Source organism: Neolamprologus multifasciatus, chromosome 18 (genome assembly GCF_963576455.1).
Source record: "Neolamprologus multifasciatus chromosome 18, fNeoMul1.2, whole genome shotgun sequence".
In the NCBI taxonomy this organism is placed as follows: Eukaryota; Metazoa; Chordata; class Actinopteri; order Cichliformes; family Cichlidae; genus Neolamprologus; species Neolamprologus multifasciatus.
In genome coordinates, this window is record NC_140456.1 from 23,804,074 (window position 1) to 23,825,430 (window position 21,357).

Consider the following 21,357-nt stretch of genomic DNA (forward strand, 5'->3'; position numbering starts at 1 on the left):
CTCTGCCAAAGCCCATGTACTATTTCACAGTTTTAAGGAAAGTGATACAGATCTGTATAAAATTGAGCGGTGTCTTCCTCTGAAAACACTCTCACCAAGCTTCATTAAATTTGGCTAGATAGTTTCTGGGTTATGTTGGAGATAATAGATTGTTCATAAAGATGTAACTGTGAACAAAACACTCCTATCTCTCTCTCTCTCTATATCTATCTATCTATCTATCTATCTATCTATCTATCTATCTATCTATCTATCTATCTATCTATATATATATATATATATATATATATATATATATATATATATATATATATATTTTAACATAATAAAAAAATAAAACTACAATTGATTTGGTGCTATAAATTTTCAATACGTATTCACTATGAAAACCCATACGGGGTGTGAACTTGGGTGTGTTATTTAGACTGACACATATTTTGAATTTGTGCCATAGCATTTATGTGTAACCAAGAAACAATGTATACATCTGTCACAGGTAAATCCAGGCAAGCTAAAAAGGACAATTGAAGATACAACAAACCAGGCAGAGATGACGTAATATAAGATGGGAAGGGGTCATGAATAACACTGCAATAAGTAACCAAGTCCCAGTATAACAAATAAAATAAGTTACATATTGCTATATATCCGTAGTCTGTTAACTAGTTTTATATAAACCTGGACAGTTAGAAACTGTACACGTATGGTCAGAAATTGACATCAACAAATAATTCTGACTGAATATTTGATCATTCAATTTTCAATAGGATCAAGGTCCGGGGCTTTGGGGAGGTGAATTCTAGAAGCTGAATGTTGGTCTGCTTTAGCCATTTGAAAACCAGTTTTAATATGTTCTTGGGATCATTGTGTTGTTGGATGACCCAACTGTGTCCAAGTGTTAACTGTCTAGCTGTTGGTATAAAGTCAAGTTGAAGCTCTTGGCACTTGTATACACAAGGTGAACCCAGGCAAGCCAAAAAGGACACTTGAAGATACAACAAATTGGTTGTTTATTGTAGTTTGCGGGTTGTTCCTGATCATCCCAACTAATTTGGGTCTTCTTCCAGACCTTGGCAAAGTGGTGATACATCTGAATAATGTGTACTGATGTAAAGTTATTTGAACTGATGATCTTGGACTCTTGACTCTTAAAAGCCACAAATTACCATGATATTCATGCCCATAACCCCCAGTGTGTTTAAACTACTGACTACAACTGTGTATGTTTAGTCCCGGGGTTTCCGGCCTAGACCTATGTAGTCATGAGATAACGTGAGGAGTTTTAGTTATTTAAATGAAATGGTCTCATAAGATTTAAGGCCAATTGGGACACCGCATGAACTGAAAATACTTCATCTGACTTAAAGAATTTCGGAACACTTTTACTGCCTTTCTGCGAAGATCTGTCTGCTCACTACTTTCCTGTAATGTTTTTGTTTGTGTAACTCTTCTCTCCTCCTAAAAAGCAGAACTAACCCTGCCATATCTGTGGTAACACAGACAGTAATGAAAACAGGACACGTTGGTTGAAATCTGACACTGGACACAAACTGCAGTAACTCTGCAGCTGCGCCACCTGCTGTTCACAGAGGAGATCAACGCCCGGAAAACATCACCGGATGTTTGCCAGAAATCGCGCGATATCTGGCCTTGCGAGACTTCTGGCCGTTCTTTTCCCCCGGAACATCAGGCAAGATGGTAGGTGTTTGTGCCGTCTCGCAGCTAGTCAGACTACAATCTGTATGCATCGGGGCTCTAAAGTTGCTGATTTGAAAAGCTGACTGTGTCATCGAGTAGATCCACAGTTTTTATTACCATCCAGTAGAAAATCGTTGCTCCAAATGAAAGATTAAACTGTGTTTACAGCCTCCGTACTAGCCGGAGCTATGGCTAAGCTAACTCGGTGGTAGAGCGTTACCCGTAGCAGTAGCTGAAATAAAATAGTCATTATAATATTACTGTAGTTGGTTGTGCATGGATTATTAAACTGACTTATTGACGTTTAATGGTGAAAATGAGTGACTCCTGTTAAATTCTGAAGCATCAGTGTAAAATGCTAAGCTACGTACTCACTGGGGTGATCCCGTTTCTTCCAGGCGGATACCGAGATCAAGAAGAAGCGTACCTTCAGGAAGTTCACATACAGAGGTGTGGACCTGGACCAGCTTCTGGACATGTCCTAGTAAGTGACACAACTGAGACGGTCACTGGTGATGTCATTCAGTCAACTAGAGTTACTGTACTACTACTGCACATCCTGACATAATGTAATTTGTGAGTGTCTTACTGTGACAACAGAGAGGTTTATAAGTGATAATACTGACTCAATGAAAATAAAATAGTCCAATTTTTAAGATGATTTATTCAACTCTGACGCTTGCAGGTCAAAACTGAATAAAGAGGCTTGAGACTGGAGACTGAAACTAGAATTTACTTGTCTAATATTGGCAGCCATTTTTTTACCTTTATGTGTCTGACAGCATTGAATAGTTTGTGTATGGACACGTGATTTATTCTCTTACTTGCATCTGGGATTTGGAGGCGTGAGACTTGATTTAAATTGTTTTCCTCCATGTCCTGCCTCTAGTGAGCAGCTGATGCAGCTGTACTGCGCCCGCCAGAGGAGGAGGCTGAACCGTGGCCTGCGTCGCAAGCAGCAGACTCTCCTTAAGCGCCTGCGTAAGGCAAAGAAGGAGGCTCCTCCCATGGAGAAACCAGAGGTGGTGAAGACCCACCTGAGGGACATGATCATCCTGCCTGAGATGGTTGGGTCTATGGTTGGAGTGTACAATGGCAAGACTTTCAACCAGGTTGAAATCAAGGTGAGATGTCAGTCTGGTAATTGGCACAGTTTGAAAAGCTGGGCTGGCTTTATTTCTGCCATTGAACTAAATCAGCACACCCATCCAATAAAACTGATCATATAGGCCATGATAATTTATTTTGGGGAAAAACAAAGGCCCCAAACTAAAGTGTGCATTGGTCCATCAGGTATAACTGACCAATAAATTGACCTTTTGCCCATTTAAAACCTCATTCAGTTTTCACTCATTGCCCTCTAAAAACGGACTTTCAGCTCAAGCGGCTCATGGAGCATTTTTATCAAATGTAAGTAAAATGTAATGTGGAACTGTAACTACATCTGACCATGGTTGGCAAAGTGATTCAACATGGCTGATAATTAGTACACTAGGAAAATACAGATAGACTAAATTGCAAGAAAATATGGGACGTCTTAGTTGGTTAAAAAAAAACTAAGATTTCCTAAAGTCACTGCTTTACATTGAGTACACTGTGATGCATAATCTACTGCAGTATGGGACGTATTTTTAGACATGCTGGACATATTGTCTAGTTAAATAAAATAAAAAAATCACATCAATTTTTAAGTTGACAGTAAAATATGCTATGAGCCAAATCTTCCATTGCGATTGATTATGAATGCAGGATGATACATAATAATCAGGTGTTGTAAAACCCCTTAAGTACGCCAGCTTCAATGTGCACAGATCCTGCATGCCTCCAAGCTTCCCTATTTTGGTAGTGACCAAGTCATATGTTAGTGGCTCCAAAGTGTACAGGTTTACAGTGACAAGCAAAGGTTCCTGTGTTGATCCAGGGAGTAGGCCCACATCTCTTTGGGGTTGTCAGGAAGGGCATCCACCTTTTAAAGAAGGGGACAGCCAAAAGTAGTTTGAATCATACATTACGTTAGTGAATCTTGCATATCCTGTATTAAAGAATTCCTACTGTATTGTATTTTTCAAATCCACATCCCTGTTTGTACACATCAAATTACACTTTGCTCAAGCTGTTGAGGAGAAGCTGTTTTGTTTAAACGTCAGTAAATATGTTCTGATCTCTGTCACATAAAATTCTATTGCTCTGTACTTAACATGTTGTTTGTCCTCTCTACAGCCTGAGATGTGTGGTCACTACTTGGGAGAGTTCTCCATCACCTACAAGCCAGTGAAGCACGGTCGCCCTGGTATTGGAGCCACACACTCTTCTCGTTTCATCCCTCTGAAGTAGAATGGCTGTATTATTTGTATAAATAAAAAATTGGGTGCTCCACACAACATGATTGTGTTGATTTTCTTTTACATTATGGGTCAAAATGAAAATTGAATGCATATTTTAAAGATGGCATGGTGACAGAAACCTCGTGAATGCAAGACTCCAAGATACGGTGCTTTGTTTGAATTTTGATTTATGCTGAAAAAATGGTCTAAGTCCCTGAAATGTAACATTTCTTTACAAAACAAAATATGATATGTACATCAAAATCACTGGTGACTTGCTAATTAGCGGCTTTCAGCCTTTTTGACATGGTCTCTGCTTCATCATGAAGCTTTAAACATCAGGCATCAGCGCCTGACCTGGGAAGCTGTTCATGCTCAAATAAGGTGAGCAGTTGTAATACTGACCACAAAGTTCCTGCCGCCGCTGAAACCAGAGCAGCAACAGCGGTGCGGCTGAAAAAAAGCACCGGGTTTGTACTCCACCAGTACGAATGTTCCGCCTCTTGAATCTCAGAGCCAGCTGCAATTTGAGTGTGGCCATTCTGGGCCATGGATACAAGCTCTAGCGGTCTCAAAACTGTTTATTGACATCGAGCTAATAAGGTTTGTAAGCCGGGTAAAGAAACAGTGGCCGAATTGGTGAGTGTTGGTTTAAATTTTAACTTCTTTCACAGAGTCTGTTTTTATAGAAAACCAGACACCGCTAGCTTGTGGCAACCTAGCTTCCAGCCCGGTTAACGGCAGCTAGCTAGTTAGCTTCAGAGCGAGAATGACAGAGGGGAACCGTCCTGTCAAAAGGCAGCGAAGGCAAACACGATTTAATAACTGTCTTTTGCTGCCTGTTTTTAAAATCTTGGGGGTTTTGTTGTTCACCTCAGGATGCAAGTAACATCGGCTGAGTTTGAAATGTTCGCTCAAATGAATTTGCCGGTGTTTTTTCCCGGCGTGAGTGAGTAGTTGCAAATCAAGAACAAAGATCTATTGTAGGCAAGCTAACCTTAACTGTTACCATCAGCGGCACCGGTATTATTATTATTATCATTATTTTACCATTTCACTCTACTAATTTCCCATCCTTAATATTAAGCCTTTAAACGCTGTCAGGTATCTACTTGACTCAAATGGGCTCTTTCCTTATATTATTTTACAACTGGCACACAGGTCCCTGTTATTTTAACGTGTTTAGTAAGACCGAGGCCACGTTAAGTTAAATTTTAATTACTAATAGGAGGATTACAAGGACTAGACATACGGTAATAACGTTACAGATGTTCTTCATCCAAGTGAAGATTTACGGTATGGCTATTATACATTCGTACATGACGATTAACAAATTGTTGAATTCGCTATTTAGGGGCATCTATACGGATTCTGTGGTACATGCTGGTTGGTGTTTTGATTGCGAGTTGATGTAAGTGGCCTCACCATAATATTAGATTAGTCAACTATAATTACCAAAGGAGTAGCATCAGAAAAGCATCTCGGTTGTTTAGACAGTATCCCCCCACACAGGTGTTTGCGTCATATAATCTCTCACTAAACAGAGATTATAAGGGCAAAAATGTGGGCTATACTCTAAATCCTGTGTTTCACCTGAAGCTGAGTTGTAGATGTGTCAGCTGCTTTTGTGCTACCATAGACTTGCATATAAAAATCGTTTAGGGGATTTCACATCTTTAGTGGACACTGCAGTATGCAAGTATCCTTTGAAGTCTTAATAAAGGATACATTTTCCCCTCTGTTTGGGGCCCACTTTCTGTATTTGTGTTATGCACTGTGGCTCAATGTAATGGGACAAGAACAGCCTGGTGCAGACAGATTTCTTGACTGTGTCTAGCTTTTGTTATAAAGAATTGATGACCCAAATTCCAAGTTTGCTTACTAACTCTATTTACAATTTTTTAACATTACATCTGTACTTCTTCTATTGGTTACAGATCTGACGTCAAACGTGTTAACCAGTGAATGCATAGAGTCAAGAAGGTCAGACTTTGTGACAATAAAGAGGGTATCTGGACAAGGTACAGTGTTCATGTAGTCTCTCTGCCTTGGTTAAAAAAAATGGATGAATAATATTTAAACCAGTTCCAATAAATGAATGGCCTTGTGTAGGTGTGCCTTGGTTTCTGCACCACTTATCAGTTCTTTGTAATGTCAACGTGCAGCTGTGTGACTGTGAGCATGACGGCTGTGGACGGCCTTTCGGATAATGCAGAGGTGGTGGAAATGGAGGATGTGCCATCTCAGTTCTTTGTGGAGAAACACTCTTGGGAGGGCCTGCGAGATATTATCCACTGTAGCAGGAAGTACTCAGGCATGATTGCCAACAAGGCTCCCCATGACTTCCAGTTCGTGCAGAAAAATGATGAAAATGGACCCCACTCCCACCGGCTCTACTACCTCGGTAAGCCGCACAAAAATGCCCAGTATCAGCTTGTAATTGGTAATTTCTATCAACTGTACTCCTTTCAGTTGACCTCAGTCATGCTTTTCTGCTCAAGGCAGCAGAGGATGATCGCCTCATAATACTAAAACAGTCAGGGTGAAATGCCTGTTGTTTCTTGTTGACACTGCCTTTGTTGCTTTTCTTTGTGCTTACCAGGAATGCCTTATGGAAGCAGAGAGAACTCATTACTCTACTCAGAAATCCCCAAGAAGATTCGGAAAGAGACCCTCTTAGTGTTGTCATGGAAACAGATGCTGGATCACTTCCAGGTGAATTCCCCATCTCTCCTCTCTATTTGTGCTGTGCCACTACCAAACTACCCAGTATGTTGTTATTGAAGTCCAAAATACTATCCAACCACTATGAAGGGATGATTGGGCAGATGAAGGTGGTTCAATCATGTGTTTCTCATTTATTATGTTACATATAAATATATATATATGTAGATGTGTGTATATATATATATATTTACTAGGGGTGGGTTTTGATTATCGATTTATCGATTAAAATCGATTCTAGCTTGGATAACGTGATATCGATTCATTATAATCCTGAATCGATTTTTTAATATAAATTTATTTTGCCCGAAAAGCCAGAATCTTAGGTTAAACCTCACAAAATTTCAACAACCACCAAACAGCTAAAACAGTAAATGAGAGCAGGTACACGGATTTTGCACAAAGACGTAAACACAAAGCGCGGACCCGCCGACGCATCAGAATCAGTGAGATGCCACCTTTCTCACCCGACGGCACGGACACTGTCGGGGGAAAGCCGACAGCTCGCTGATTCTGATGTTTCGGCGGGTCCGCGCTTTGTGTTTACGTATTTTTTGCGCTAGATTCTGAGCTGCAGGTTTTATCTCTTACCAACCAAAATTCACTGAACCAGCAGCAAACTAGGCTTCACATTTGATAAACATCGTCATGGATTCTCTCTTACTTTTGCTGTTTTGCTTCCACCACGATAAAATCACACTTCATGCTCAGCTTTCTCTCTCTCTTTCTCTCTCTCTCTCTCTCTCTGTATACGTCAAGAACAGTTTCCCGTCTAAAAATCTGTTTTCTTCATTATTCGCTTGCGCACAAGTCTACCATTGTTTACTGCGCTGTAGGCTGCTGTTTTTTTCCCTTTACTTACTTCCGAAAAGAAAGCCTCATTTCTGCCGTTCAATAGGCTACTGAACAAATTTAAACTTTTTAAAATTATGCAAAATTGCAAAACGCTTAGCTGTGTCTCTAATAAAATCTCTGTAACTTTGCTCTGCTTCACTTCATGTTTTTTTCTTCGTTTTTGATCTACTGCAGAATATTTGTATAAAATCCCAGGCCAGGAAAATCACCTTCATGTTTTTCTGTGTTTTATCCTCAGCTACTACTATCTGCTGTGATAATTATACCTTTGATAAAGTCTCGCAAGTGTCAGCTTTCTTTTTATAGATAAATAAATATGGAAATGTACTGATGCATGATCTGAATTATAATATTTTTGACTGTCTGAGGCAAAATTTCCCCGATTCGAATCGATTCGAATCGAATCGAATTGAATCAATTTGGGACCTTGTGAATTGGAATCGAATCGATTCTAGAAATCAGTGACGATACCCAGCCCTAATATTTACATATATGTACCTTTGCATATGCACAGGTTTACACAGCAAACCTCTAAAAATCCCTTTGGTAAATTCAAATCTTATCCACATGTTTTCCTGTTGTTGCTCTAAGGCTACGCCGCACCAGGGGGCATATTCTCGAGAGGAGGAGTTGTTGAGAGAGCGTAAACGTTTGGGAGCATTTGGTATTACGTCCTATGACTACCATTCCCAGACTGGACTGTTCCTCTTCCAGGCTAGTAATAGCCTATTCTACTGTCAAGACGGTGGCAACAATGGTTTCATCGTGAGTACAGCTGCTCAATTTTTTGCAATTCTTAAATTCTCTTGATTAAAGAATGGCTCAGCACAGCTGTGTAACGACACTGTTATTTTAAATACATCACTTTGGCTCATAAACCTTTAAATACTGTGTATCCGTTCAATTAGAGGGATACCAAGGAATACCTGCAAGGTAGAGATGATCTATATCTGTGAGTCTCCTGTCAGACTTTCTTCCAGACACACAGTCAGTGAATAGTGTTATTACATAGAATAATGTTATAAGTTATTATATGCGTTGTGGGCCACTTTGCTCTTAAGTGGGCCATGAAACTGAAACTCCCCTTTCTGTCAGTGTAAAGAAGTGTAACTGCACCTTGAATCCCTCCGACATCTTAATCTAAGTAATTTCGACAGTACAGCTCAGTTTTTACCCATCAGCTCTAAAAGGCTGATGGGGTAATGCTATCACCCTGCCTGGTGGACAGACAGGCAAGCAATGGAACACCTGAGTTTGTGAATGCAATAACTCAAAAACAAGGCGACAAAGGAGTTTCAAATTGATACCATAGGTGTATCGACTACAAATCTTGGGAGAGTTGCATGTTTTAGATGTCTATCAATAGTAAAAGCTGTAAAACTCGGTTTGGCCCTTGGATTAAGATTCATTTAGATTGTTTTTACTGTTTGTCAGAGGTGCACTTCAGGTCTTTCTCCCCCTGTGCTTGTGCCTTTTATAATTTTAATGCAGCTTTTTAACCTGCTTGAAGGAACAGGGATTTCCTTAGACCCTTGTACATTACACTGTATTTGAAGAGTTTTTGGAGTGCATGATGCCGCTGCTGAATCTTGATGATGGGTTTAACAAGATAAAAAGAATAAACAAACTGGTTAAATAATAGATAAATGAGATTTGTATAAACACACAACAACATCCTCACTGGTAGGAGAAATTGCAGTAGCTCGAATGCGTGGAGTCACTTTACAAAATCATGAGCTGGTCTGAGTCACTGAAAATAACCACGTGCATCCATATGGGTGGTCTGTACTTGCTGTCATTTACTTGGCTGTGCAGACCAACAATCTCAAGCTGTTATTTGAGCTTCTCTTTACAACTCAACAAGTATTTCAAGTCAGCAGATGTTACAGAGTTAACTTAGTTTACAGAACTCTTTTTGATTGTCCTAATGTCTTTCCTCTAAACTTCCGATTTTTTTTTCATGAATCAGGTTAATGTTTTCATAAGGCTCTCGCTCTGTCCACGTAACATTCAATTTCCTTTTGACTAAGACTGTTTTTGTTGGTTTTAGCAGTCAGCTCCTGTAAAGCCTATGGAGATCAAGACCCAGTGCTCAGGGACCCGTATGGACCCCAAGATCTGCCCCGGAGATCCAGACTTTATTGCCTTTATCAACAACAATGACTTGTGGATAGCCAACATTAAGACAGGCGAGGAAAGGCGACTCACGTACTGCCATAAAGGTCTGAAGACGCAGTTGTTGTTTTTTTATTTAAGCAGTATTTTTATTGAGTGAGCTTTACAAATTTCACACTATTAGTGTGTGTCTTGTTTTGGCACTTCATCTACCCTGTTTTTTCTCATCCATTTTCACTTTGTAGCGCAGAGAGAAAACAACTTTGAGATCCCACATGTTTAGTTTTGTGTTTAGGCATATGAATGTGGCATATGGATTTGAACCCATTTGCTAATTTATTCAATTTCTTCCAGGTTTAGATAATGTTAAGGAGGACCCCAAGTCTGCAGGTGTAGCAACTTTTGTCATCCAGGAAGAGTTTGACCGTTTCACTGGCTACTGGTGGAGCCCCACAGCAGTAGAAGGTCAGCAGTATGTCCTTTTCTAGTACCAGCTCAGCTCGGCTCGACTCAGTTTTTAGGGTTTTCCATTAGGTGGTAGTACCTGGTACCAGGTACTTTTTAGTATCCGCTTGGCCAGGATTCCAAGTGACCTGAGATCTGATCCATAAAATGTGATGTCATCAGACTGTATGCGACCGATTGGCTAGTCAGTGGCGTCACTCGATGAGTCATGACAGTGTCTCCTTCACAAAAATCGAAGCTGCCATTTTTTAAACCTGGCAATGAGAAAAAACATTGTGGTCCCCGAACCTGACAAAAAGCCATACACTGAGCAGCGGGTGTACCATCACCTCGACGCCCTCTATTGTTATGGTGTTCGTGTTGCATACAAATAATGTCGCTGAACTTTCAGCTGCACTGCTGTAACGACCCCACGTACATTAGGTGGCACTCAATTGTAATGGAAAACTTCCGAAACTGAGTAGAATCGAGCTGCGTCGAGTTGAGCCGAGTAGGTTCTCGGCTCAATGGCTCTTACTAACAAAAGCAATTCTTAAGGAACAATTCTTACAGCCCATGTTATAGGTTCTGTTTCTTTGGATAAATTGAGTTAATTGTTTTTCTCCCGTCAGACCCTAATGGAGGTAAAACAGTGTACCTTCTGTATGAAGAGGTGGATGAAACAGAGGTAGAAATTATTCACGTTCCATCTCCGGCACTTGAGGAGCGGAAAGCAGATGCATACAGATATCCTCGCACAGGTCAGTGCAGGTTTGCACAATGTACGCACAAGAATTTAGAGCAGTGAAAACACACACACACACATTTCTACAACTTGTATTTTTTTCTAATCTCTTATTTACAGGTAGCAAAAATCCCCAGTCTACACTTAAACTGGCAGAGATCAAGACAGATCATCAAGGAAGAGCAAGTGTCTCACTTCCTTTTCTTCACTTTTTTTCTACGTGCTTTAGCATCTTCATTCTTTAGCATGATCTTTATCTCACGTGTGCGTATGCATGTGTATGTGTATTTACAGATAGTGAGCACACACGACAAAGAACTGGTCGCCCCCTTTAACTCCTTGTTTCCTGGGACAGAATACATCGCCAGAGTAGGATGGACGAGTGATGGCAAATAGTGAGTGTTGCAAAATTCTGCCTCTCAGAATAAACCAGCATAAGAAACTGTTTGATTGAGAACCTTTTAAAATTGTGGCATCGGTTTGGGACCTATGGACGTACACGATAGTCTCGTTAGCTTTTACAGAAGTTATACTGGAGGGAACTATTTTTCATTCATGATTACTCATCTTTCCATACAAATCAGTCTTTTGATCGTTGTCTGCTCTCTGTTGTAGTGGTTGGGCAGTGCTGTTAGACCGCAGTCAGAGGAAACTGCAACTTGTTCTGCTGACACCCGCCCTCTTCATCCCAGTGACAGATGATCCAGCTCTAAGACAGGAGAGTCTGGAGGCTGTGCCCACTAACACGCAGCCATACATAATCTATGAAGAAACCACTGACGTCTGGATAAATGTAAATGTTTTCTCACAGCTCTCTATGGCTACCTTTAAAATAAACTGATTAAGTACATTTATAAATTCTAATTATGACGCTTTCTTTTGTTCTGCAGGTTCACGATATATTCTATCCCTTTATTCAAACGACAGAAGATGAGTTTACTTTCATTTGGGTAAATGAGTCTAAAACAGGTTTCAGCCATCTGTATAAAATCACATCCCAGTTACAACCAGGCTGCTACCGTTGGATAGAGGAATACCAGCACCTAGAGGGTAAGAAACTAGGAGATGCCTCTGCATTGATTTGAAATGAGATAATCAGATTTTTTAGGCTGATATTATTTTTGTCTTTAGACTCAGCTGTTAGCGTTTACATTATAGAATGTTGATTTTTACTTTTTTGTCCTCCAGGAGACTTTAAATGTGCAATCAAAGAAGAGGTGACATTGACCTGTGGGGAATGGGAAGTGTTGGCAAGACATGGCTCCAAAGTGAGTGCCAAATACAAAAGAAAAAAAATCACACCTATGAGAGATACAGGTGAACTCAGTAAGAAAGTATTTGGGCAGTTCTCAATTTTAATCTCAAGTAATGATCATGAATTTGGAGTGTTGATTCTAGATCCTAATTTTAGGGTGTTTATAAAAAGACTGGTGCTGCAGTGTCTGAAGTTGACAACAGATCCACATCAACTGACATTTGGTATTTCCCTGGAGATTTTCTGTCAGGCTTCTGCTGGAGTCAATTTCAATTTTTGCTTGTTTCAGGCCTTTTTTGTTTTCAGTCTGGGTAAAACAGATGGACAAAAAACATGTCTAAACATGTCGACATTGTGCATAGTATGGATGCAAACACTGTCAAATGCTACTGAAGCTGAAAGATGACAAGTTAACCTGACGCTGCCTTTAAAAAAATCACTAGAACAGTCAAATATACATGTTTGTTTGAAATGTACATTTTCTGTATTTTGTATTCTGGAGTTCAGCACCAATGCTGACTAAGTGTCAGCTTTTCTAAAATAGTTTAAAATATTACTTTAAACAAAGATGTTTCCGTGGCTTTATTTAGGTTTGTCATGGACTACTTTATGGCATCTGAAAAGACCATTGCTGTATTTTTGCTGAGAGCTGCTGTTTTCATTCACCTTCAAATGCTCTCTAATGTTTCCTTTGCTAGATCTGGGTCAATGAGGCAACAAAGTTGGTGTATTTCCAGGGCACCAGAGACACTCCTCTGGAGCATCATCTTTACGTGGTCAGCTATGAGTCACCTGGAGATGTGGTCAGACTAACTAAGCCTGGCTTCTCTCACAGCTGCTCTGTTAGTCAGGTACTATCATTTATTTGTGCACGTACCTGTTTGCCTAACTCTGTGTGCAAATTTCAGTAATCCAGCTGTTTATCCACCTGTTTTTTTAACATGTTGCTCAACAGTTGAGTTGCTTTAACATATTTTACTGTTTTGAGTAGTTCTGGTGGGAACAAATACTTCAGTCTGTGCCAGAATTACATTTCAAATATATGAAAAATAAATAAATAAATATAAGTGTTGTTGTCTTACACCTGGGGAAACAAGACCAGTCCAGATTAAGTACAGCTAATAGCAGATATAGAGAAGGTTTAAGTAAAGAGAGAAACTGCCTGCTTAAGAGCAGTGAGAAATAAAGCACTGGCTTGAAGGAAGCGTTTAACCTGCAGACGTTGCAGATTTGCAACAGTTACGACCTAACAACCTGATTACCCCACATACATATTTTATGAGTTTCTTTTACTCAGAAGTACCACTGCAGGACTTGGTTGTGCATTAGCAACAAAAAACTTAATTCGGGCCTGAGAGGGTTAAAGAGAGTGTTGACATCTTACTTGATAATGTCTCATGTCGGGCTTTGTTGTAGTTAGTGATACAACTTTGCATCCCCCTTGCCTTTTATTTACTTCCTCTTCTTTATAAGGCATCTCTTTCTCTTCTCTCTTCTTGCAGAACTTTGACTTTTTTGTCAGCCACTACAGCAACGTGAGTACTCCTCCCTGTGTTCACGTCTACAAGCTGACTGGCTCAGAAGGTGACCCGCTGCACATGGTTCCTGAGTTCTGGGCCAGCATGATGGAATCACCAGGTAAACAGAGCCTGATGTAAAAAAGACCATGTAACATCGCTCGTACTAAAGACAGAGAGGCACTGCTTGTCAGCAGTGTGTACACTGAGATAGTATCCAAGAGCAACTGCATTCCTCTGTCTATAAGTGGTTAGTTCCAACAAAAAGTACTTGTTTGATGTTTTGTGGTTATGCATTACTAAAGGAAAAGTCAGCAAAGAGTCATTGTTTTAAAATCTCTCAAAGGATTTGATAAATTTGGTTTTCACATGATAAATGTTTTGTTCCCTTTTTTTTAAAAAAAAAAAAAAAACTCTCTTGCAGTTAAAAAATTACAAATCTGGCATTAAACAAAACAAAGCCTCTCTGTGTCAGTATAGTTTTGTGCAGAGGATAGTCTGTCCAAGTGTGAGTGTTCATATCAGGAGAAGATCCTAAACATCATCACATTTCTTCTGTTTCTGGGTTTTTTTTCCTGATTCATGAAAAAAAAATCGGAAGTTTAGAGGAAAGACATTAGGACAATCAAAAAGAGTTCTGTAAACTAAGTTAACTCTGGGTTTTGAGTTTTGGAACTCCCGAAATTTAAGGCTTTAAGTTTATTAACCTCTTTAATTCAAACTACTTATCATGGACCAAACCATCACAATGGATTGAAAATTGCTCTATATACATTTTTTTTGCACTACACCATTAGTTAATTATACAGCTTGAACAGTTTGTGCTATGTTGGAAGAGTAGGAATTGAAGCAGAAGTCTTGATTTAGACTTTTGCAGGGAATTTTTGCAGACGGTGTAAACTATCTAGTGGCCGACATCATTGCTAGCATTTATGCTTGTGCAGGTGCATTATGTGTTATTACCTTGTGGCCGTATCTTGGTGTTTTATGTGTGGCGCCAGACGATAGACAGCATTTTATTTGTTTGTTTGTTGGTTTTGTTTTTTTCTTCCTTCACGTCCATTCCGATAAATTCTGCAATCTCCCACCTGAAATTTGCTGACATTAGAGAGTCCTTACATTGATGTTAGAATTATGTTTCCTTATATTTAGCCACTTAGAGAATAACAATCAATATACTAACTCAAAGTAGCCGAACATGCACAATGCACGAACAGGCCAATCACAGTCGATGCAATCTGTAGTTAAATTTCTAGAGAGGTGAACATCAGGTTATGTGGTGGAATTCAGGGGGGGTTGTGGTTGAGGTGTAGATTTCCCACTAAAACATAAATCCCTGTTAACTGCCGCCCCATTGCAGGAGCTCCTACAGAGTTGCTTGTCATGATTGTGCTTTTAACTGAAACAATGATTTGAAGCTGTGAAAATCTGGCTGAGCAAAGACATAAAATGGGAATGAAAAATAAACCTGCAGCAGAGGTGCAGCTGTGGAATATAGTACAGGTTCAAGAGTATCAGTAACCTTAAACACTAAAACGTTTCTTTTTTTTTTTTATTCCCAATCATTTAGTTCTGTAAAATGTTTTAGAGTGCTGAGGTTTTTTTCTGCTGTAACATTTGTTGACAAAGGGTTCTCAGGCATGTTGTATGAAGCACTTTGAGTAGAAAAGCTTTATATAAGCGAACCAGTCATTTCACAATTAAATTTTTTTTGACATGAAACCTTGTTTGCGTATGCCTAACCTAGTGACTGCTTGTTGATGTCATCCAGGTTGTCCGGGAGATTACAATCCACCTGAGATTTTCGACTTTCCGGGGAAGTCAGGCTTCCAGCTTTATGGGATGGTATACAAGCCTCACAACCTGCAGTCTGGGCGGAAACACCCCACTGTTCTCTTTGTCTACGGAGGCCCACAGGTTTGTAGCTGCATCTTATCCATCTTACTTTTAACTGTGTAATCATACGGCTTTGTTACATAAGATTTAATCATTGCTGCCTTCCCTTTGTGGCTAATAAATGCTACTCTGAAAGTCTATTACTGTATAAACAAAATGTTTCTAAGAACGTGATTATGTCTTTGTATATGTAGGTGCAGTTGGTTAACAACTCTTTTAAGGGCATGAAATACCTCCGCCTGAACACGCTGGCTTCTCTCGGCTATGCTGTGGTTGTCATTGATGGGAGGGGTTCTTGTCAGAGGGGCCTTGAATTTGAAGGAGCACTGAAAAACAAAATGGTAAAGTTTGACACATACAAATAATAATCCAGTATCATTAAAGAAATAGATGTGAAAGCTCCAGCCGAAATAACTCTGTTTGCCTCTCCAGGGTCAAGTAGAGATTGAAGACCAGGTGGAGGGGCTGCAGTATGTAGCAGAGAAGTTTAACTTTGTGGACCTGAGCCGTGTTGCCATCCATGGCTGGTCCTATGGAGGTTTCCTTTCTCTCATGGGCCTCATCCAGCGACCCAATGTCTTTAAGGTTGGACTGCCTGTTTACCCTCAAGCTGTCGTTTATTGTTAAAACCATATTAAACCTTTGCCTATAGCCCAAAACATGCAGGCATTTGTTATTTAATGCAATATAAGATTAGGAAATCATTTCTTAATTCTCTGTTTCCTTATTGCTCATAACCTCATTTGGGATGCAGTTGCCAGTTGCATCCACATGGTGTCTGTCTTGGAGTGTGTTAGCCATTAGTCTTTATTAAGTAGAGATGTCTGCAGATACATCGCTATGCTAAAGATTTTTCTTGTGACATGCGTGCATATCAGATGTAAAACAATGACATCAGAATATACCATTAATAATCGTATTATAACACACACAGTAAGCCTAAACAATTACTCTCCTGCAAAGTGACTTCTTTCCAGATTAAGATGAATTCTTTTTCTTTTAATGTTATTTCTTTTCCATCCCTGACAGCTGGCTATTGCAGGTGCCCCAGTGACTGTGTGGATGGCCTATGACACAGGCTACACAGAGCGTTACATGGATGTGCCTGAGAACAACCAACAGGGCTACGAGGAGGGATCTGTGGCGCTGCATGTGGATAAGCTCCCTAGCGAGTCAGTACACACACACTCTTATTTAAGTTAACAAGAAATTATGAGGTATTTGAGTTTTTAAAATCAAAATGCACATTCTCTGCAGTTTCTCATATTGTCTCTGCATTTTAATAACGATTGTAGGATCTTTAATGTTATATTTTGGTTAAATGTGCTTCACATTTGGTCAGTCTGATTCCTGTGCGCAACTGACAGTTCAAACACTTCTTAAAAAATCTGTCTCATTCTTATGAAACACCTTAAAATGTGACTCTTAAAGCATTTAAACTCTTGAACTCGTGCTTGTGCACGCCATACCTTGCCTTTGTGTCCCTGGGGCTACTTGGAACATTTTCATTAGCTGAGGAACGTTGAGTTATTGATGTTTCAGTAGCAGGGTCTTCCTTTAAGTCAAAAGCTGTGGATTATTATTATTATTTATTTATTTTTTGTATGTAAAATAAGTTCTGCAAACGTTAAGATTGCATCCTGACAGAACCTCACTTTTTAGGGTTCTAGTGATGACCTTAAAAACGTGACTGAAAGTGAGAGTAAAAGATTTTTACAACTGCATTTGTGTAATCATTCTGTAAATCTCTTTGTGCCACTTAAAACATTTGTAATGTTGGGAACATGTTTTTACTGTTCTCGGAACACATATTCATTGCAGTTTAACTAATCGCATTGTAACTCTCTTCTTCAGGCCCAACCGTTTGCTTATTCTCCACGGCTTTCTGGATGAGAATGTACACTTTTTCCACACCAATTTTCTAGTGTCACAGATAATCCGGGCTGGAAAGCCCTACCAGCTTCAGGTTTGTTTCATATCTTAAGAGCATAATACATGTGTGTGTATGTTTATGTTGTTCCAGCATTCTCACAATCATGTTGTCCAGGATCAATGCTGCAGTTGATCACTTATGTTGGTTTGTTAGTGATAGTGAATGATCGAACAACATCACTGGTGAGATGCAGTGCTGATCCTGGACCAACATTATTATTATGATAATATAGCCTATATGGTGATAATATAACATCACCAACACTTGGATATCAGATCATGCTTCCAGAAACATAGAAGGAAGTGCACTTTTACTGCTAAGGGCCATCTTAGCTTTCACAGGATTTTGCTTGTATCACTTATTTATAGTTCGATAAATTAACTTCAGTTAACATAATACAGTAGTTGGATTATATATTAGGATTAGGATTGTTGTTTTGAATTTTGAACCTTTAGTGTCAGCGGGCAGCTATTTCCATAATGACAGCCTCTGTGTTCGATACAAATGCTGTGACACTTTGCATCGACAGCGTTCAGTGCGATCATGCAAAGCAGCTTCTTTTTCCTGCTGCGCTCACAGTGCTTTCATTTGGAAATACAAGTTAACTCTTGAACCACTTCTCTGTCACCAACCAATCAAAATCAAGAAGTGTTGAGCTTCACAGTGTCAACGTCAACACGGGTAAAGGTTAAACGGCGCTTGTTTGTCCCTCATGGCCCAGTTATATATGGATAAGGGAGATGGTTTGTGTAACCTAGCAACAGCAGGTGCTAGGCTTCAAAAACAACCTTTGTAAAGAAGGTCATGAGTGGCTTCGAAGGCAAAAAAGATATTTTCTAGATTAGATATGATTGGTTACACACACAAAGAGCATGTGTATTAATTTATAAATTAATTTGCTGATGTTGGTTGATTGCTCTGTTTTAATTTTTAAAGGTCTACCCCAACGAGCGGCACAGTATCCGCTGTCCTGAGTCTGGAGAGCACTACGAGATAATGCTGCTGCACTTTCTACAACAATACCTCTAAAATCAGACAACAGGGGACAAGTGAAGTCAAATTCCCCTCTTCCTTCTTTTAGCCCTCCCAACTGTCCGCCCACCTGTATTCTCCATGACCTCCCCACCCCAGCCCATTTCTAACCGTTTACCCTGTCAGCAAGAAAAACATCAGACACCCAGCAGCCACCAGCTCCTTTCCTCCCAACCAACTATTCGTCTCACTTCTGCATTACATTTCCTCCTCTCTGTCTTGTTCTGTTACTCAATTGCTCTCCCAGTCTTCTTCACGCCCCCTTCACCCCCATGTACAGTCTGGAGAAAGGTTTACGTGCACGTCATGTGGTGTCCCACCCAGAAAGCCGAACAAAGACTTGTGAAGAAATGTTTGCAGGCTGTGTCAGTCTGACTCATTGCTCACTCACATCTTCATTTCTACAACCACAATGGTTTCTGCCAAACGTTATCAAATTGTTTTCCCGCCCCCCCAAACCTGTTTTGTTTACTCCAGTCAGAGGTAGAAGCGGTGGTTACAGTTCACAGATATGACATGGAATGTGTACACGTATTTGCAGACTTAAACCTTTACAGTATACATGCATATGTAAAATACAGTTCATCTCATACATAAGCACAGACACTCACACCCACCCTCACAATAGCCATACATACTGTGGGTCTGTACCTCGGAGTTGGTGTAATAATCAAGAAAGGAAGAAAATCAAGGCTCTTCCTCTGTCTGTGTTTTTAGCGTTTGTTGTTTAAAATGAAATATTTTTATGGATTTTTATTCTTTTTTTTTTCTTTTCATGAGTGCTGATGGAAGGCACTTATTGATGTTTTTGCGCCGTCTTACCCCGTCATATTACATTGCTCGAGATGTCTGCTTGCCTTCTTAACACATAATTTATATTTGCCAAAGTACCTCTTGACTCTTGATCATGCTGGTATTTCCCTTTTTTACTGCAATAAAGACAACAAGAGGGTGAGCACTGGAGTCTTACAACAGCTTTGTACCACCGAAATACAATTTGTACATGATAATGAATAAATGTATGAATCAATCACAAGCTTTCTTCTGGTGCAGTCTTATTGTTTTTCTACCTGTGAAGGGTTATATGTCTTGTTGTACTTCATATTTTCTGGGATTAAAAGGTTTTTTAAAATTATTATTTTAAATGTCAAGTGTGGCTTAAAGCCTCAATTAGACCCCCCGGATCCTGTATTCCTCTTCACATCAGACCTGCACCTGACTTAAAGAAATCCACCTCAGCTACAAGAAGAGGGCTTTGAAGCTCCCCAAACACGTGGCAGCTGATGCTGTGGTAACCTTTAGATGTATTGAGTGATGCTTCATATTGATTTGGGAGCACCGCAGAGACTTAACTGGATTCCACTGCCCTTAAAATCACTTCAATAAACAAGCAGGCCTTTGGAGAAGAAGGAAATGGCAATATTTGATTCTTTGCTTGTTATTGCAAGCCTCTAATCAGCCATGTCTTATTAGTGCAATTAGACATGTAGGCATGTAGCCATGGTCAAAGCAGCCTGTTAAAGGTCAACCTGGACAATAGAATAAGGAATGAATAGTGATTTAAGTGACTGTGGTGTGGTTGTTGATGTCAGGCAGGCTGGTCTGAGAGATTCAGATCTGATCTACTCGGATTTTCAAGCAAAATCTAGGGTTCATAGAGAATGGCCTGTTGTCCAAAACTGGACAACAGAAGATTGGAGCAATGTGGTCTGGTCTGATTATTCTGCAGCAGAATTCAGATGGTAGGGTCACAATTTGGCATAAATAGCACGGATCCATCTGGCATTATATCAATGGTTCAGGCCAGCTGGCACACTTTTATGGCCCTTGGTACCAACTAAGCACCATGGACCTGAGTGCTGTTGAGCGTGGATCCATCTTCTGATGACTGCTAACTACTAACACACCATGTGTGTTCACTGTACTCAAATGGTCTGCAGAGTCACCAGATCTCAATCCAATACAGCACCTTTGGAATGTGGTGGAAGGGGAGATTCCCATCACAGATTTGCAGCAGCTATGTGATGCTTTCATATCAATATGGACCAAAATCTTTAAAGAACATTTCAAACATCTTGTTTAATCAGTGCCATGAAGAATTAAGGCAGATTCGAGGGTTAAAAGGGGGTCCAACTTGGTACTAGCACGGTGTACCTAATAAAGTGACAGCTGAAAACTGGTTAGATTCATTTAGCGAAAGGTCTTGATTAAGGTTAATCAAATCTGTCTACCAGCTCCATTAAAGCTAATGAATTATTCTGCTTCATCTGGTGTGTGCTTAATTTGTTTAAAACAAACAAACAGAAACACTGGACTGTTTCTTGGTAGGGAGTACAGCCAGACAGCTAATGCTTTGGATTGTACTGGCACTGTTCCTGAAAGAGCCAAAGAGAACAAAACAGCATGAGGTCAACACAAATAAACCAAAAGCGCCTTTAGTGAAAGCTTTATTTATTTATTTATTGTTCAAATTAAAACTCTACTTAATTAATGGCCCACCTTGACTTTGAAACCATGAAAATTTAGCAAGTTCACATTCATTCATATAAAACTTTGCAAATCAAATGGGAATAACAATATTTAGACTATCCCAATGTCTGGGCTTAGAAACCCTCCACCACCACGACCAAAAAAATAAATAAAAAAATAGAGAGATATTTAAAGGTGTTAGACAAATGCAAATAGGTTTGTGTTGCCACAGTTTCTTAGTATGCCCTAAAAGTACATTTCAAGAATAAATTGGTTTTAGTTTTGATTTAGAGAGTTGCAGAAAGAACAGTGCTGTCCCGTTCTTTTTAAATCACCCAAACTGTGACATC

At 39.7% G+C, this 21,357-nt stretch overlaps 2 protein-coding genes across 4 annotated transcripts; both read left to right on the plus strand.

Annotated features, from left to right (window-relative positions):
* Window positions 1-477: 477 nt before the first annotated feature.
* Window positions 478-4,079, plus strand: rps15 (ribosomal protein S15). The gene is given in 7 exon segments (XM_085140434.1): window positions 478-496; window positions 1,557-1,603; window positions 1,605-1,676; window positions 1,678-1,698; window positions 2,097-2,182; window positions 2,588-2,822; window positions 3,919-4,079. Coding segments are annotated over 7 exon segments (594 nt in total). The 3' UTR covers window positions 4,033-4,079.
* Window positions 4,080-4,186: 107 nt separating this feature from the next.
* Window positions 4,187-20,129, plus strand: LOC146497976 (dipeptidyl peptidase 9-like). 3 transcript variants are annotated; one of them, XM_085142001.1, is made up of 21 exons: window positions 4,187-4,661; window positions 5,960-6,043; window positions 6,188-6,426; window positions 6,625-6,737; window positions 8,193-8,366; window positions 9,655-9,823; window positions 10,071-10,181; window positions 10,793-10,921; window positions 11,026-11,091; window positions 11,204-11,300; window positions 11,521-11,698; window positions 11,796-11,955; window positions 12,094-12,173; window positions 12,859-13,011; window positions 13,663-13,798; window positions 15,449-15,594; window positions 15,768-15,914; window positions 16,006-16,158; window positions 16,603-16,745; window positions 17,428-17,539; window positions 18,443-20,129. In XM_085142001.1, exons 2-21 carry the CDS (start codon window positions 5,988-5,990, stop codon window positions 18,533-18,535), a joined length of 2,655 nt encoding a protein of 884 aa, XP_084998127.1. In that variant the 5' UTR covers window positions 4,187-4,661; window positions 5,960-5,987; the 3' UTR covers window positions 18,536-20,129. The 3 variants fall into 3 exon arrangements, with proteins under 3 accessions (XP_084998127.1, XP_084998125.1, XP_084998126.1); XM_085141999.1 differs by having other exon boundaries at window positions 9,652-9,823; window positions 18,443-20,128; XM_085142000.1 differs by lacking the exon at window positions 4,187-4,661 and adding an exon at window positions 4,668-4,903 and having other exon boundaries at window positions 9,652-9,823.
* Window positions 20,130-21,357: the final 1,228 nt, after the last annotated feature.

Bases quoted from the DNA above. Each gene is read 5' to 3' on its own strand.
- LOC146497976 (XM_085141999.1), top strand. From the start codon at position 5,988: ATGCATAGAGTCAAGAAGGTCAGACTTTGTGACAATAAAGAGGGTATC. The intron at 11,699-11,795 runs GTAAATGTTTTC...TTTGTTCTGCAG, and splicing joins CCACTGACGTCTGGATAAAT to GTTCACGATATATTCTATCC. The intron at 17,540-18,442 runs GTTTGTTTCATA...TAATTTTTAAAG, and splicing joins GAAAGCCCTACCAGCTTCAG to GTCTACCCCAACGAGCGGCA.